At 48.1% G+C, this 17,925-nt stretch overlaps 1 protein-coding gene across 1 annotated transcript in view; it reads right to left on the bottom strand.

Annotated features, from left to right (window-relative positions):
- Nucleotides 1-17,925, bottom strand: part of CCDC66 (coiled-coil domain containing 66) — a 134,577-nt gene that overhangs the window by 71,868 nt on the left and 44,784 nt on the right. The window contains exons 7-9 of the mRNA XM_063941546.1: nt 15,214-15,358; nt 14,192-14,338; nt 6,434-6,930 (exon numbers count right to left, since the gene is read on the bottom strand). Of these exons, the coding sequence (XP_063797616.1) occupies nt 6,434-6,930; nt 14,192-14,338; nt 15,214-15,358 (789 nt within the window). The remainder of the gene's footprint in view (nt 1-6,433; nt 6,931-14,191; nt 14,339-15,213; nt 15,359-17,925) is intronic.

The raw sequence follows: 17,925 nt of genomic DNA, 5'->3' as shown, positions 1-17,925 counted from the left end.
AGGGATTGAAATAAAAGGGAACGTTTGCGTGGGCTATTTAGACCTTTCGTGTTCAATGTGATTATCCTAAGGACCATGGTTTGAGAACAGAGCACTTTTCATGTGGGAGCGCGCCAGCGGAGTTCCGAAAGACAGGGGGGAAGGAAAAGGAAAGAGGATCAGGAAGAAAGGGAGAGAAAGGGTAGGAGAACAGATGGAGAACAAGCATAAATTAGCATCAGTGGTTAAAGAGCGGAGGGAGTCCGTTCTCGTCAGTCGGACCCAAGGGAGAGACAGACCCGCAGGTCTAGGTCGTCCGACGTCGACCCTAAAGGTCGAGTGGGGGGTGGGTGAACCCAGCTGCTCAGAGAGGAGACCGGGTCCCGTGTGCGATCATACTATATTTAAATGTACGCAATATGAGTAATAGGAGCTCAGTTTTTAGTTAACCAGCCCAATGCAGTAGCAGGAAAAGAGACGACAACAGTTAGTAGCCACATACACCACAGTCTCACGACAAGAGAAGTGTCAGTAGCTAATGCCATACCAACCCAAAGAAGCTAAGTGCGTCAGGGTGGGCGCCTTGTGGAGCCCAGTGTACCTCGCAGAAAGAGTTTTAACAAAGGCAAGTTCTTACCATAAAACTCGTTTTCTGCTGCGGGGTACACTGGGCTCCACAAGGATTGGACAATGGGGATGTCCTAAAGCAGTTCCTTATGGAAGGGGACGCACTGTAGCGGGCACAAGAACCCGGCGTCCAAAGGAAGCATCCTGGGAAGCAGCAGTATCAAAAGCATAGAACCTTATGAACGTGTTCCCGGAAGACCACGTAGCCGCTTTGCACAATTGTTCAAGGGTCGCACCACGTTGGGCCGCCCAAGAAGGTCCAACAGACCGAGTAGAATGGGCCTTAATGTGAACAGGAGCAGAGAGACCAGCCTTCACATAAGCATGTGCAATCACCATTCTAATCCATCTGGCCAGGGTCTGCTTGTGAGCAGGCCAGCCACGTTTGTGAAATCCAAACAAAACAAAGAGAGAATCAGATTTTCGGATAGAAGCAGTTCTCTTCCAATAGATACGGAAAGCCCGTACCACATACAAAGACCGCTCTTTGGGAGACAAATAAGGAGAGACAAAGGCCGGAACCACAATCTCCTGATTAAGGTGAAACGAAGAAACCACCTTAGGTAAATATCCGGGACGAGTCCTAAGAACCACCCGATCACGGTGAAAAATCAGATATGGGGAACTACAAGACAAGGCACCCAGATCCGACACTCTTCTAGCAGAGGCAATAGCCAGCAAGACCACCACCTTAAGAGAAAGCCACTTAAGGTCAGCTGAACCGAGAGGTTCAAACGGAGGCTCCTGCAACGCCTCCAAAACCACCGACAAGTCCCAAGGAGCCACAGGCGGGACATAGGGAGGTTGGATACGCAACACACCCTGAGTGAAAGTATGAACATCAGGCAAAGTCGCAATTTTTCTCTGAAACCACACCGACAAGGCAGAAATATGAACCTTTAGAGAGGCCAAACGCAGAACCAACTCTAGGCCTTGCTGCAGAAAAGCCAAAAGCTTGGCTGTACTAAACTTGGAAGCGTCATAATTGTTAGATGCGCACCAAACAAAGTAGGAATGCCAGACCGTATGGTAAATCCAAGCAGAAGCCGGTTTCCGGGCCCGCAACATAGTTTTAATGACCTCTTCAGAAAAACCCTTAGCCCTCAAGACGGAAGCTTCAAGAGCCACGCCGTCAAAGACAGCCGGGCTAGGTCCTGGTAGACACAGGGGCCCTGAACAAAGGAGGTCTGGGCGTTGTGGAAGTAGAATTGGACGCTCTGACGATAGGCCCTGCAGGTCTGAGAACCAGTGCCGCCTGGGCCACGCTGGAGCTATGAGAAGCAGATTTCCTTTTTCTTTCTTGAACTTCCGAATTACCCTGGGCAGGAGTGACACTGGAGGGAACACATACGGCAGCCGAAACCTCCATGGCACCGCCAGCGCATCCACGAATGCTGCTTGAGGATCTCTTGTCCTTGCTCCGAAGACCGGAACCTTGTGATTGTGTCGAGACGCCATCAGATCCACGTCTGGAAGACCCCACTTTTCCACGAGGAGTGAAACACTTCTGGATGGAGGCCCCACTCGCCGGCATGCACGTCCTGACGACTGAGAAAGTCCGCTTCCCAATTCAGGACTCCCGGAATGAATATTGCCGATAGATGGCGTTCCGCCCAACGTAGAATCTGTGAGACTTCCTTCATTGCCAAACGGCTTCGAGTGCCGCCTTGATGATTTATGTAAGCCATTGTGGTGGCATTGTCCGACTGTACTTGAACAGGACGGTTCTGAATTAAATGCTGGGCCAGGTTCAACGCATTGAAGACCGCCCGCAATTCCAGAATGTTGATCGAGAGGAGAGATTCCTCCTTGGTCCACCGACCCTGAAGGGAGTGTTGCTCCAGCACCGCGCCCCAACCTCTTAGACTGGCATCTGTCAACAGGACCCAGTTGGATATCCAGAAGGGACGACCCCTGCACAACTGTTGGTCCCGGAGCCACCAGTGTAGCGACAGACGGACCTCCGGAGTCAAAAAGATCATTTGAGATCTGATCCGGTGAGGCAGGCCGTCCCACTTGGCTAGAATCAGCCTCTGTAGGGGGTGAGAATGCAATTGAGCATACTCCACCATGTCAAATGCTGATACCAGTAGGCCCAGCACCTGCATTGCCGAATGTATCGACACTTGCGGACGAGAAAGGAAGCAACGAATCCTGTCCTGAATCTTCAGGACTTTCTCCTGAGACAAGAACAACCTCTGGTTGTGAGTGTCCAACAACGCCCCCAGGTGCACCATGCTCTGAGCAGGGAGGATTTCTTCCAGTTGATGGTCCGGTTTCTACAAGCCCACGGGTGGCTCGTCATATCCAGATGACGCAGGAGAAGATCTGGGGAATTTGCCAGGATTAACAAGTCGTCCAGATACGGCAGTATCCTGACCCCTTGACGACGGAGTACCACCGTCATCACCGCCATAACTTTGGTGAAGACTCGCTGAGCCGTTGTTAAACCAAAAGGTAACGCCCGAAAATGATAATGTAGGTTGCCAATAGCGAACCTCAGGTATTGTTGAAGTGACACTGCTATAGGAATATGCAGGTAAGCCCAGGGAGACCATGTAGTCCCCAGGTTCAAAGGCCAGAACTATAGAGCAAAGGGTTTCCATACGGAACTTGGAAACCTTCACAAACCTGTTCAATGCCTTGAGGTTAAGAATGGGCCGGGAGGACCCATTCGGTTTCGGAAATTGAAACACCGGAGAATAGTACCCCCGGGCCCTCTGAGCAAGAGGCACCTGTACGACGACTCCTGTATCCAGGAGGGTCTGTACCACTGAGTGTAGAGTTTTTGCCTTTGTCCGGTCCAAAGGGACGTCTGTCTGGCAAAATCGATGAGGGGGTCAGTATTTGAAGGCTATGGCGTAACCTCGAGTGACGACTTCCCGTACCCAGGTATCTGAAGTGGTCTTCAACCATTCCTGGGTATACCCTAGAAGCCGGCCCCCCACAATGGGATCCCCCAGGGGGAAGCCCGCCCCGTCATGCGGCAGGCTTATCAGTCTTGGCAGCCCAGGCTCTTTTGGGCTTCGGCTTACCAGGTTTGGAAGTGCGGGCCTGCTTATGGTACGCCTGACCTTTTGCTTTACCTAAAGGGCGAAAGGACGTACCTTTAGCCTTCGACACAGAAGGAGCGGTATTAGGCAGACAGGCAGTTTTGGCAGTAGCCAAGTCAGCCACAATCTTATTTAAGTCCTCCCCAAACAGAATATCTCCCTTGAAAGGGAGTACCTCCAGGGTTTTTCTAGAGTCCAGATCCACAGACCAGGATCTCAGCCACAATATCCGGCGAGCCAGGACTGACGTAGTAGAGGCCTTGGCTGCTAGGATACCGGCATCAGAAGCCGCCTCTTTAATATATCGAGAAGCTGTGACAATATATGACAAGCATTGTCTAGCATGGTCAGAAGAGATTTCAGCTTCTAACGCCAAGGCCCATGCTTCAATAGCCTCTGTAGCCCATGTAGCTGCAATAGTGGGCCTTTGTGCAGCACCCGTGAGGGTGTAAATCGCTATCAAACAACCCTCCACACGTTTATCCGTAGGCTCTTTTAGAGACGTGACGGTAGTGACAGGTAGAGCTGAGGAAACCACCATCCTAGCCACATGTGAGTCCACTGGAGGAAGCGTTTCCCAATTTTTAGACAGCTCTGGCGCGAGGGGATAGCGAGCCAGCATCTTTTTTTGAGGCACAAACTTCGTACCCGGGTTTTCCCAGAGTTCCTGACGTATATCCACTAGGTGGTCAGAGTGAGGTAAAACTTGCTTAACCACCTTCTGACGCTTGAACCTATCTGGTTTCTTAGGAGGGACGGATTGCTCGGGATCATCCGTAATCTGCAGAATTAACTTAATAGCCTCCAAAAGATCAGGAACATCCACATGTGAACTACCCTCCCCATCAGCCGTATCTGAGTCAGAACCTGAGGGGTCAGTATATGTGCCGTCTTCATCAGATGAGGTGTCAGTGACAGCAGTGAATTGTGAGGAGAGAAGCGCTCGCTTAGAGGACCTCTTAGACTTAGGCAAGCGTTGGTCAGACTTTTTAGTAGTCAAGGACTGGTTCAACTTCTTTAATTGAGCAGATAAATCGTCAGCTCACGGCGGGTTAGCTGCAGGAACCACATACGGTTGTGCCGGCATTGGGGGTCCCATAGGGGGAGTTAGTTTATGAACTAGCGTATGCAGAAGCGTGGAAAAAGCGGCCCACGGTGGGTCAGTATGTGCCTCCGTTGCCACAGTCCCACTGGGGGGCAAGGAGCCCCCAGTACCAGAGCCCACAGCTGCTATATTCTCCTCATATGGCCCCGTGGCGTCAGCAACACCGGCAGTGTGTTCAGCCCCAGAACCGTTACCCTCAGAAGCAGACATGATATAACTTGCAGTATGAGGTTAACACAGTACAATTATCAGCAGCACTATACCTCTAAACCCAAACCCCTGCGCAGTGTAGTCAGCACTAGCAGAGATAAAGGAGAAATATGGTGACTAAATCACAGAGAAAAATACGTAATACAGTATATCTTTGTGAAAATCCTATATTAGATAACACCTGACGCACCAAGCCCCCTCAGGTTATGGAATATAGGGATAGCAGGTTGAGTGAAAGACACGAAATGGACACCACTCAGCTATCAAATGCACACACAGAAAGTCACAGTTTGTACAATGCAGAGGTTATTACTGACAATAATAATGTACTGGACTAGCTTACACAGCTATATAACAATAGATATAACAGTACACAGTAAGAACTGGATGTATATCACAGGGTAATTGTACTATAAAACCCTAAGTGCACTCTTTCTTAACTAACACTGACTAAAAAGGCAGGTAGAATACTTAAGTGTCATGTAAAGGCACAGCGCTGACAACCAGGCGGCTTTACATAGGAGGATTTGCCCAAGCAGTCCCAGGAACAGTGAGCTGAGGGATAATGGCGCCGCAGACACTGACAGGGAGTGAGGAAAAGACAGATATGCAGCTCCAGGGCGGGAACACTTGCTAGAAATGGCGCCCTGGGGCTGGGGGAGGGGCTTCAGGTCTAAGACTTATCCCCTCTGCTGGCAAAACCACCAGGTACTGTGGGCGATATAAGAAATGGTTTAGAGAGAAAACCTGACCTGCGCCCATGCCCTGGTGATCTAGAGGGATCGCCTGTACTGCCACAGTGTCCACCGCCAGCGCGCGCGGCCCGCCTCCCACTGACCGCGCCGGATCGCGATAAAGACCGGGTCCCGCAAGCGGGACCCACTTACCACCTCCCGAAGCGCAGCCACGCGATCCTGGAGAGCCCAAGCCGTGTGTGTCTAACGTGAAGAAAACCGGAGCCTCCGCTGTAGGTACCCGGCAACCAGGGCTCGGGAGTGTACAGCGCCGCTGGGGAGAGCTGGAGCTGCATCAGTGAATGTCACAAGACATTTACCACCGCTGCTGCCCTTGAAGTCTTCACTTTTTACCTCATAAAAAGCTTTTCTTAGGGCTGCCTGGAGCAGCCCTCTGTTCAGTGCCTGCTTACTGCTGCACCAACTTACAAAACTGAACTCCTGTGCTGGGAGGCGGGGTGATATAGGAGGCGGCGCTGTGCATTCTGGGAACAGTCAAAGCTTTGAGCCTGTTGATGCTTCGGATCAAGATCCTACTCTACACCCCATTGTACAATCCTTTTGGAGCCCAGTGAACCCCACAGCAGAAAGTAAATGGTTAAAAAAATCATTAAACATGAGTCGGCAAAGCAAGGTTGGAAAAAATAAATAAATAAATAAAGCTAAGTAAAATTAAATAAGCTGCATCAACATGTACACATAGGGTGGATTTCTACAGGTAGTACCTTCTTAGACTCTTGGACAATCTTGACATCCTCATGAGGTCGGGAGAACTTGACATCATCTTGTGGAATTGGAGACTTTTCTGGGGAATTCCCTTTTCTAACGTGTAGGTTGTTAGAAGAGTTTTTCTCCACTAGATGAAGCAGCTCTGCCTGCCTCCGCACCTTGCTCTCCTCCCTCTGTTTCTGAAGCCCTTTGGGGTATCTCTCAGAAGCCGGGACGAATTTCCTGTGAGGCTTGTTTTTATTCCAGTCTGGCTTTCGATGTTCTCTGACCTGTTTTTCTGTTCTTGCAAATTGATCATAAGCATTGCTGTAGATATTTGTGTTTTCCTTGCTTGAATCATTTCGGTCTCTATGAGACTTTGTCTTTTTTGTTTGTAGTTCAGCCTTTGGCTGAACATCATGGAATTCTATGGGTATATCAGGAGAGGCATTCTGATCATGTCTCCATTTTGTCTCATTGGAATTGGATACAAAATCTGACTTCATTAAGTCATCTGTAAAGTACAAACAAATAAAAATAATCATTAGGAAAATAAGATTTTAAACCTACCGGTAAATCTTTTTCTCGTAGTCCGTAGAGGATGCTGGGGACTCCGTAAGGACCATGGGGATAGACGGGCTCCGCAGGAGACATGGGCACTTTAAGAAAGACTTTACGTATGGGTGTGCACTGGCTTCTCCCTCTATGTCCCTCCTCCAGACCTCAGTTAGAGAAACTGTGCCCAGAGGAGACGGACAGTACGAGGAAAGGATTTTAGTTAATCCAAGGGCAAGATTCATACCAGCCACACCAATCACACCATATAACTTGTGTATTTATTAAACCAACAGTATGAAAAAACAACGTAGCATCAGTCCAAAACCGATGAAACTATAACATAACCCTTATGTAAGCAAAACTATATACAAGTCTCGCAGAAGTAGTCCGCACAAGGGACGGGCGCCCAGCATCCTCTACGGACTACGAGAAAAAGATTTACCGCTAGGTTTAAAATCTTATTTTCTCTTACGTCCTAGAGGATGCTGGGGACTCCGTATGGGGATTATACCAAAGCTCCCAAACGGGCGGGAGAGTGCGGATGACTCTGCAGCACCGATTGAGCAAACAGGAGGTCCTCCTCAACCAGGGTATCAAACTTATAGAACTTTGCAAAGGTGTTTGAACCCGACCAAGTAGCAGCTCGGCATAGTTGTAGTGCCGAGACACCTCGGGCAGCCGCCCAAGATGAGCCCACCTTCCTAGTGGAATAGGCCTTGACCAATTTTGGTAACGGCAATCCAGCCGTAGAATGCGCCTGCTGAATCGTGTTACAGATCCAGCGAGCAATAGTCTGCTTTGAAGCAGGGGCGCCAACCTTGTTGGCTGCATATAGGACAAACAGTGCTTCTGTTTTTCTGACTCTAGCCGTTCTGGCCACGTAAATTTTCAAAGTCCTGACTACATCAAGGGACTCTGAATCCTCCAAGTCTCGCGTAGCCACAGGCACCACAATAGGTTGGTTCATATGAAAAGATGACACCACCTTAGGCAAGAATTGAGGACGGGTCCACAATTCCGCTCTATCCATATGGAAAACCAGATAGGGGCTTTTATGAGACAAAGCCGCCAATTCAGACACTCGCCTAGCTGAAGCCAAGGCTAATAACATGACCACCTTCCAAGTGAGATATTTTAACTCCACCGTTTGAAGTGGTTCAAACCAGTGCGACTTAAGGAAACTCAACACCACGTTAAGGTCCCAAGGCGCCACCGGAGGTATAAAAGGAGGCTGAATATGCAGCACTCCCTTCACAAAAGTCTGTACTTCTTGGAGAGAAGCCAATTCTTTTTGAAAGAAAATGGATAAGGCCGAAATCTGAACCTTAATGGAGCCTAATTTTAGGCCCAAATTCACTCCAGTCTGTAGGAAGTGAAGGAAACGGCCCAGATGGAATCCTTCCGTAGGAGCATTCCTGGCCTCACACCAAGAAACATATTTTCGCCATATACGGTGATAATGTTTTGCTGTCACGTCCTTCCTAGCCTTTATCAGCGTAGGAATGACCTCATCCGGAATGCCTTTTTCCGCTAGGATCCTGCGTTCAACCGCCATGCCGTCAAACGCAGTCGCGGTAAGTCTTGGAACAGACAGGGCCCCTGTTGCAACAGGTCCTGTCGTAGAGGAAGAGGCCACGGATCTTCTGTGAGCATTTCCAGCAGATCCGGATACCAGGTCCTCCGTGGCCATTCTGGAACAATGAGAATTGTTCTCACTCCTCTTTTTCTTATTATTCTCAACACCTTGGGTATGAGAGGAAGAGGAGGAAACACATAGACCGACTGGAACACCCACGGTGTCACTAGGGCGTCCACAGCTACCGCCTGAGGGTCTTTCGATCTGGCGCAATACCTCTGTAGCTTTTTGTTGAGGCGGGACGCCATCATGTCTATCTGGGGCAGTCCCCACTGACTTGCAATCTGTGCGAAGACTTCCTGATGAAGTCCCCACTCTCCTGGATGCAGGTCGTGTCTGCTGAGGAAGTCTGCTTCCCAGTTGTCCACTCCCGGAATGAACACTGCTGACAGTGCGCTTACATGATTTTCCGCCCAGCGAAGAATCATGGTGGCTTCCGCCATTGCCACTCTGCTCCTTGTGCCGCCTTGGCGGTTTACATGAGCCACTGCGGTGATGTTGTCTGACTGGATCAGAACTGGTTGGTCGTGAAGTAAGGTCTCCGCTTAACGTAGGGCGTTGTATATGGCCCTTAGTTCCAGGATGTTGATGTGAAGACAAGTCTCTTGACTTGTCCAAAGTCCTTGGAAGTTTCTTCCCCGTGTGACTGCTCCCCACCCTCTGAGGCTCGCGTCCGTAGTCACCAGGATCCAGTCCTGAATGCCAAACCTGCGGTCTTCTAAAAGGTGAGCACTCTGCAGCCACCACAGGAGACACCCTGGCTCTGGGGGACAGGTTGATCCGCTGATGAATTTGTAGATGTGACCCGGACCACTTGTCCAATAGGTCCCATTGGAAAGTCCTTGCATGGAATCTGCCACCATCTTTCCCAGGACTTGAGTGCAATGATGTACTGACACTTGTTTTGGTTTCAATAGGTTCTTGACTAGAGTCATGAGTTCCTGAGCTTTTTCTATCGGAAGAAAAACCCTTTTCTGGTCTGTGTCCAGAATCATGCCCAAGAAGGTCAGACGGGTCGTAGGAACAAGCTGCGACTTCGGGATGTTGAGAATCCAGCCGTGTTGCTGTAACACCCTCAGGGAAAGTGACACGCTGTTCAGTAACTTCTCTCGTGATCTCGCTTTTATGAGGAGATCGTCCAAGTATGGGATAATTGTGACACCCTGCTCGCGCAGGAGCACCATCATTTCCGCCATTACCTTGGTGAAAATCCTCGGGGCCGTGGAAAGCCCAAACGGCAACGTCTGAAATTGGTAATGACAATCCTGTACCGCAAATCTCAAGTACGCCTGGTGGGGCGGATAAATGGGAACATGAAGGTATGCATCCTTTATGTCCAGAGATACCATAAAATCCCCCCATTCTAGACTGGCGATGACCGCTCTGAGCGATTCCATCTTGAACTTGAACCGTTTTAAATATAGGTTTAGGGATTTTAAATTCAAAATGGGTCTGAACGAACCGTCCGGTTTCGGGACTACAAACAGAGTTGAGTAGTAACCCTTCCCTCTTTGAAGCAGGGCAACCCCAACCACCACTTGTTGAAGACACAATTTGCGAATCGCATTTAACACTAACTCCCTTTCTAGGGGAGAAGTCGGTGGAGCCGATTTGAAAAACCGGCGAGGAGGCACCTCTTCGAATTCCTGCTTGTATCCCTGAAAAACAATTTCTATTGCCCAGGGATCCACCTGTGAGTGAACCCAGATGTGGCTGAAAAGTCAAAGACATGTCCCCACTGGGGCGGACTCCCCCAGCGGAGCCCCAGCATCATGCGGTGGATTTTGCAGAGGCCGGGGAGGACTTCTGTTCCTGGGAACTAGCTGTGTTGTGCAGCTCTTTTCCTCTGCCCTTACCTCTGGCAAAAAAGGACGATCCACGTACTCTTTTGCTTCTATTTGAACGAAAGGACTGCATTTGATAATGTGTCGCTTTCTTAGTCTGTGAGGGAACATAAGGCAAAAAATTCGATTTATCTGCCGTAGCTGTGGAGACGAGGTCCGAGAGACCTTCCCCAAACAATTCCTCACCCTTGTAAGGCAAAACCTCCATATGCCTCTTCGAGTCGGCATCACCTGTCCACTGCTGGGTCCATAAGACTCGCCTAGCAGAAATAGACATAGCGTTTATTCTGGAACCCAGTAGACTAATGTCTCTTTGAGCATCTCTCATATATAAGACAGCATCTTTTATATGCCCTAGGGTCAATAAAATGGTATCCTTATCTAGGGTCTCAATATCCGCTGATAATAAATCTGTCCATGCTGCTACAGCGCTACAAACCCAGGCCGACGCAATCGCCGGTCTGAGTAAAGTACCAGAATGTGTGTAAATGGACTTCAAGGTAACCTCCTGCTTGCGGTCAGCAGGATCCTAGAGGGTAGCCGTATCTTGGGATGGCAGCGCTATCTTTTTTGATAAGCGTGTCAATGCTTTGTCTACCCTAGGGGAGGATTCCCACCGTATCCTGTCGTTGGCGGTAAAGTATACGCCATAAGAATCCTTTTGGGAATCTGCAGTTTTTTGTCTGGAGATTCCCACGCTTTTTCACACAACTCGTTTAACTCATGTGAGGAGGGAAAAGTTACCTCAGGTTTCTTTCCCTTATACATGTGTACCCTCGTGTCAGGGATAGGGGGTTCCTCCGTGATATGCAAAATATCTTTTACTGCAATAAACATATAACGAATACATTTAGCCACTTTTGGCTGTACCTTTGCATCATCGTAGTCAACACTGTAGTCAGAATCCGTGTCGGTACCTGTATCTCCTATTTGGGATAGTGGGCGCTTTTGAGACCCCGAAGGTCCCGGCGACATAGGGACAGACATGGGTTGACTCCCTGACTGTTCCCTAGCTTCAGCTTTGTCTAATCTTTTGTGCAATAAATTGACATTAGCACTTAAAACATTCCACATATCCATCCAGTCAGGTGTCGACACTGCCGATGGAGACCTCACATTCATACGCTCCCCCTCCTCCCTAGGCGAGCCTTCCACCTCAGACATGTCGACACACGCGTACAGACACACCACACACACAGGGAAACTCTTATCTGAAGACAGTTTCCCCACCAGGCCCTTTGGAGAGACAGAGAGAGAGTATGCCAGCACACACCCCAGCGCTATATGACCCAGGAAAAAACACCAAATGTTTACCCAGTAGCGCCTTTTTATATGTATATGCGCCAATTATGTGCCCCCCCCCCCCCCCCTCTTGAAAACCCTGTCACCGTGAGTAAGCAGGGGAGAGTCCGGGGAGCTTCTTCTCAGCGCTGTGCTGTGGAGAAAATGGCGCTGGTGAGTGCTGAGGGAGAAGCCCCGCCCCCTCGGCGGCGGGCTTCTGTCCCGCTCAAAATTCTTAAAAAACTGGCGGGGGCTCTTTATATACATGTACAGTGCCCAGCTGTACATGTATATATGTAATTTTGCCAAAGGAGAGGTTTATATGCTGCCCAGGGCGCCTCCCCTGCGCCCTGCACCCTTACAGTGACTGCCGTGTGGGAGGTGAATGGGAGCAATGGCGCACAGCGTTACTGCTGTGCGTTACCTCTGTGAAGATCAAGAAGTCTTCTGCCGCCTCTGAAGTCTTTTCTTCTCATACTCACCCGGCTTCTATCTTCCGGCTCTGCGAGGAAGACGGCGGCGCGGCTCTGGGACGGACGGCAAGGGTGAGACCTGCGTACCAATCCCTCTGGAGCTAATGGTGTCCAGTAGCCTAAGAAACAGAGCCTTGAAACTCACAGAAGTAGGTCTGTTTCTCTCTCCTCAGTCCCTCGATGCAGGGAGTCTGTTGCCAGCAGGCTCCCTGAAAATAAAAAACCTAACTAAAATTCTTTCTAACAGGAAACTCAGGAGAGCTCCCTGTAATGCACCCATTCTCCACTGGGCACAGTATCAAACTGAGGTCTGGAGGAGGGGCATATTAGGGAGGAGCCAGTGCACACCCATACCTAAAGTCTTTCTTAAAGTGCCCATGTCTCCTGCGGAGCCCGTCTATCCCCATGGTCCTTACGGAGTCCCCAGTATCCTCTAGGACGTAAGAGAAAAGGGGATTTAACCCTAAATCATAGCTGCAGACTTTGTGGGACTCCTCTCGGAGATCCCGGAGATAAAATCCCAGGGGCAACTACAGTTGGGATCATGGCTCATCATCCCGACCCTGTCCACTTCACTGCAGAAGAGGACAGGATAAGGGAGGGTTGTCTCCTTGAATCCTGGGAGATATCCCTGAAATTTGAAAGTCTCCCACACATTCCAAGACAGGGATATTCAAAGAGACAAAAATAGTCCACAATGTTTAGTTACACAGAGAACAGTGGATGATCATATATAATTTGCTGTAGTATGAGCCAGGTTCAAGTAACTAGAAAGATCTGTGTAAAACTCAAGTACAAATATACTGTGGTGGGTTTGCCTGTACATCAATTAACCGATCAATTAACTATTTATTATTTAACCCACTGACCATCCAGTGTCCACGTGTTTCTGAAGTGGGGGAATGAAATAACGCAAACATGGGAGAATATAGAAACTTTACACAGATAGGACAAGAGTGGGAATTTATCTTATGACCCCCAGTTTTGTGAGGTAGTAATGCTAACCATTACGCAACTGTGCTGCTGCAATGTTTTCTTGTTTTTATGTCCCTTTATATTTTATATATGGTATCTCAGATTCCATATACATGATTTTATATATATATATATATATATATATATATATATATATATATATATATATACATATACATACACACACACACACACACACACACACACACATACATACAATCAATACACACAGTGGATGGCCCATAACCACCATCATGGGTGAAGTTCAACTCAGACCAACAGGGTTGGGGGCTACAGCCACATAAGTATAGAGATAAGTTTTAGAATATAATACTTTTTTACAATAGACTTTTTAATACAAAATCTGTAAATGTGCATAAATATAAAAATGTTACATAGAGCTATCATGGTAATCCAAAAAGTGTCAAGAGAATAGTAGAAAATAGACCAACACATTTCATCTTAACTAGCCTTCATCAGGGCAATAAATCTAACAGTTATACATATGTTCACCCCCTGAAGAAATCTAATACGAAGGGCAATATATAATAGCCTGTGAGGTGCAGACTGTTTAGGAATGTCTGCCTTTATTTTTAAAGTGCCACTCATTTACAAGGCAAATCCTGGTTAGCTTTTGCCTTGTAAATGACTGCTGCTTTAAAAATACGGGTAGACTCGCAGAAATTGCACCTGTCGAGCTACTACATATTGCCCGAAATGTGTTGGTTTATTTACTACTATGTTTCGGGACACTTTTTGGATGACCTTTAGTTATAAGTTATCTTTTGGTATCGTTTGGTATGGACCACTGATTTATAGGCAATTTAAAAATATCACAAAGTGTTGTTTGAAAGTACTACACCATACGTGTGCCTTTACTTCCATAGTTATACCCAATGAATTTGAGTTAATATAAATTCCAAAACAAAACAAATCTAAAACACAACTATATTACAAATTAACTGGTGGAAATCCCAACTCTGTCATACAGTTAAAGAATATGATTACCTGTCTGAACAGCAGTATCTTTCCTTGGGGAGGTTAATGCTGAAACACTCTGTTTCGTAACACTGTTGGTGGCACTTTGATAGTCATCCGATACAATGTCAGTAGAACGACTAGAAACTCTGTTAAAGTCCAGGTTGACTGCCTCACCTGAACAGAGAGGATATGCATATTATACATGTTATATGAGGAAAGTAATGGTGTGTACAAACGGTGAGATCCTTGCTATGCCCGATTTTCACTTTGCGATTTCCCCTGAACTCCCCGGAGCCCAGCACCACAGATTTTGACTAACTTTTCTTGAAATATGGACTGTGTGATTACGATTTTGGCTTATGTGAGATGTAATTGACATGTGAGATGAACTAGATAGTACACCGATCTAGCAAGGATTGACTAGCCCGCACAGTCCATCTTTTCTTGCGATCCCGACCTGGCGGGACCACGCATCGGGATCGCAAGTGGCATAACACCTTGCGATTTGCACTAACTTTTCTTCCGATTTTGACTATATAGTAAAAATCTAAAGAAAAAATCTCACCGTGTGTACACACCATTAGTCTAACGGCAGCGATTTACAACTGGCTGGTCAGGGTAGGCACGCCTTAAACTCTATCAAGACTGTTTTCCGGTTCTAGATCCTAAAATACCCTGGAACATGCAAAGTCCTTGATCACATAATTTTCATTTTTAAATTAAACTCCAGATTGGAAAAGATGTTGGCTTAAGGAGCTAGGAGGTACCCGGTCAGGGTTTATTGTTGGGTTTTTTTGTATCAGAGAAGGTGAAGAACTAAACACTCACTTTTTTTCAGGATTAAAAAGAGAACTGTATACCAAAAGAGAATTAAGATATGACAAACTACAAAGGTTTACACAGACTACAGAAACAGTAGGTACACTTAAAACAAGACAGATTTGAGAGTTTTGCAGAATGATGTCTTAGGGAGGTCCAACAAACATATACACTGCTAATCTTCCAGTGAAACATGCATAAGTAAGAAAATACCGCACTACTTCTATTACCTGCTACATTTTTCTGCAGATTGGATACGTCATGTCCTTTCTGCAGTAAGTGACGCATTCGCTGCTCCTGCTTCAGCCGCTGCGCTTCTTCCTGTGCCCTCTGCATGCTCTGGTGCAGTTCTCTTGTCTTCAGACTAAGAACCTCCTATTAGCCAATAGAAAAAAAAATAAGATATTACTTACCGGTAAATCTATTTCTCGTAGTCCGTAGTGGATGCTGGGGACTCCGTAAGGACCATGGGGTATAGACTGGCTCCGCAGGAGACAGGGCACTTTAAGAAAGAATTTAGATTCTGGTGTGTTCTGGCTCCTCCCTCTATGTCCCTCCTCCAGACCTCAGTTAGAGAAACTGTGCCCGGAAGAGCTAACAGTACAAGGAAAGGATTTTGGAATCCAGGGCAAGGCTCATACCAGCCACACCGTATAACTTGTGATAAACATACCCAGTTAACAGTATGAACAACAACAGAGCATCAGATCAACCCTGATGCAACCATAACATAACCCTTATTTAAGCAATAACTATATACAAGCATTGCAGAAGAAGTCGGCACTTGGGACGGGCGCCCAGCATCCACTACGGACTACGAGAAATATATTTACCGGTAAGTAAAATCTTATTTGCTCTAACGTCCTAGTGGATGCTGGGGACTCCGTAAGGACCATGGGGATTATACCAAAGCTCCCAAAAGGGCGGGAGAGTGCGGATGACTCTGCAGCACCGAATGAGCAAACACAAGGTCCTCCTCAGCCAGGGTATCAAACTTGTAGAACTTTGCAAAGGTGTTTGAACCTGACCAAGTAGCTGCTCGGCAAAGCTGTAATGCCGAGACACCTCGGGCAGCCGCCCAAGAAGAGCCCACCTTCCTTGTGGAATGGGCCTTAACTGATTTAGGCAGCGGCAACCCAGCCGCAGAATGAGCATGCTGAATCGTGTTACAGATCCAGCGAGCAATAGTTTGCTTTGAAGCAGGCGCCCATAGCTTGTTGGAAGCATACAGGATAAACAAAGATTCTGTTTTCCTGACCTTAGCCGTTCTGGCTACATAAACCTTCAAAGCCCCGACTACATCCAGTGACTCGGAATCCTCCAAGTCAGTAGTAGCCACAGGCACCACAATAGGTTGGTTTATATGAAAGGATGAAACCACTTGCGGCAGAAATTGTGGGCGGTCCGCAATTCTGCTCTATCCGCATGGAAAACCAGATAAGGGCTTTTATGTGACAAAGCTGCCAATTCTGACACACGCCTAGCCGAGGCCAAGGCTAACAGCATGACCACCTTCCACGTGAGATATTTTACTTCCATCGTTTAGAGTGGTTCAAACCAGTGTGATGTCAGGAAACTCAACACCACGTTAAGATCCCAAGGTGCCACTGGAGGCACAAAAGGGGGCTGAATATGCAGCACTCCCTTTACAAACGTCTGAACTTCAGGCAGAGAAGCCAGTTCTTTTTGAAAGAAAATGGATAAGGCCGAAATCTGAACCTTAATGGAACCCATTTTAAGGCCCAAAGTCACTCCCAACTGTAGGAAGTGAAGGAAAAGGCCCAGCTGGAATTCCTCCGTAGGGGCATTCCTGGCCTCACACCAAGCCACATATTTTCGCAATATACGGTGATAATGTTGAGCCGTCACATCCTTCCTAGCCTCTATCAGCGTAGGAATGACCTCATCCGGAATGCCTTTTTCTGCTAGGATCCGGCGTTCAACCGCCATGCCGTCAAACGCAGCCGCGGTAAGTCTTAGAACAGACAGGGCCCCTGTTGCACAAGTCCTGTCCTAGAGGCAGAGGCCACGGGTCCTCTGTGAGCATTTCTTGCAGATCTGGATACCAAGTCCTTCTTGGCCAATCCGGAACAATGAGTATTGTTCTCACTCCTCGTTTCCTTATGATTCTCAGCACCTTGGGTATGAGAGGAAGAGGAGGAAATACATAGACCGACGGGGAACACCCACGGTGTCACCAGTGCGTCCACAGTTATCGCCTGAGGGTCTCTTGACCTGGCGCAATATCTCTGTAGCTTTTTGTTGAGGCGGGATGCCATCATGTCCACCTGTGGCAGTTCCCACCGACTTGCAATCTGCGTGAAGACTTCTTGATGAAGTCCCCACTCTCCCGGGTGGAGGTCGTGCCTGCTGAGGAAGTCTGCTTCCCAGTTGTCCACTCCCGGAATGAACACTGCTGACAGTGCGCTTACGTGATTCTCCACCCAGTGAAGAATTCTGGTGGCTTCTACCATCGCCACCCTGCTCCTTGTGCCGCCTTGGCGGTTTACATGAGCCACTGCGGTGATGTTGTCTGACTGAATCAGAACCGGTTGGTCGCGAAGCAGGGACTCCGCTTGACGTAGGGCGTTGTATATGGCCCTTAGTTCCAGGATGTTGATGTGAAGGCAAGTCTCCTGACTTGACCACAGCCCTTGGAAATTTCTTCCCTGTGTGACTGCCCCCCACCCTCAGAGGCTTGCATCCGTGGTCACCAGGACCCAGTCCTGAATGCCGAATCTGCGACCTTCGAGAAGGTGAGCACTCTGCAGCCACCACAGGAGAGACACCCTGGCCCTGGGGGATAGGGTGATTAACCGATGCATCTGAAGATGTGATCCTGACCACTTGCCCAGTAAGTCCCATTGGAAGGTCCTCGCATGGAACCTGCCGAAGGGAATGGCCTCGTATGATGCCACCATCTTTCCCAGGACTCGAGTGCA

Source organism: Pseudophryne corroboree, chromosome 9 (assembly GCF_028390025.1).
Source record: "Pseudophryne corroboree isolate aPseCor3 chromosome 9, aPseCor3.hap2, whole genome shotgun sequence".
Lineage (NCBI taxonomy): Eukaryota > Metazoa > Chordata > Amphibia > Anura > Myobatrachidae > Pseudophryne > Pseudophryne corroboree.
The sequence above is the reverse complement of the archived record's forward strand: the minus strand, read 5'-3'. Positions and strand labels throughout refer to the sequence as shown.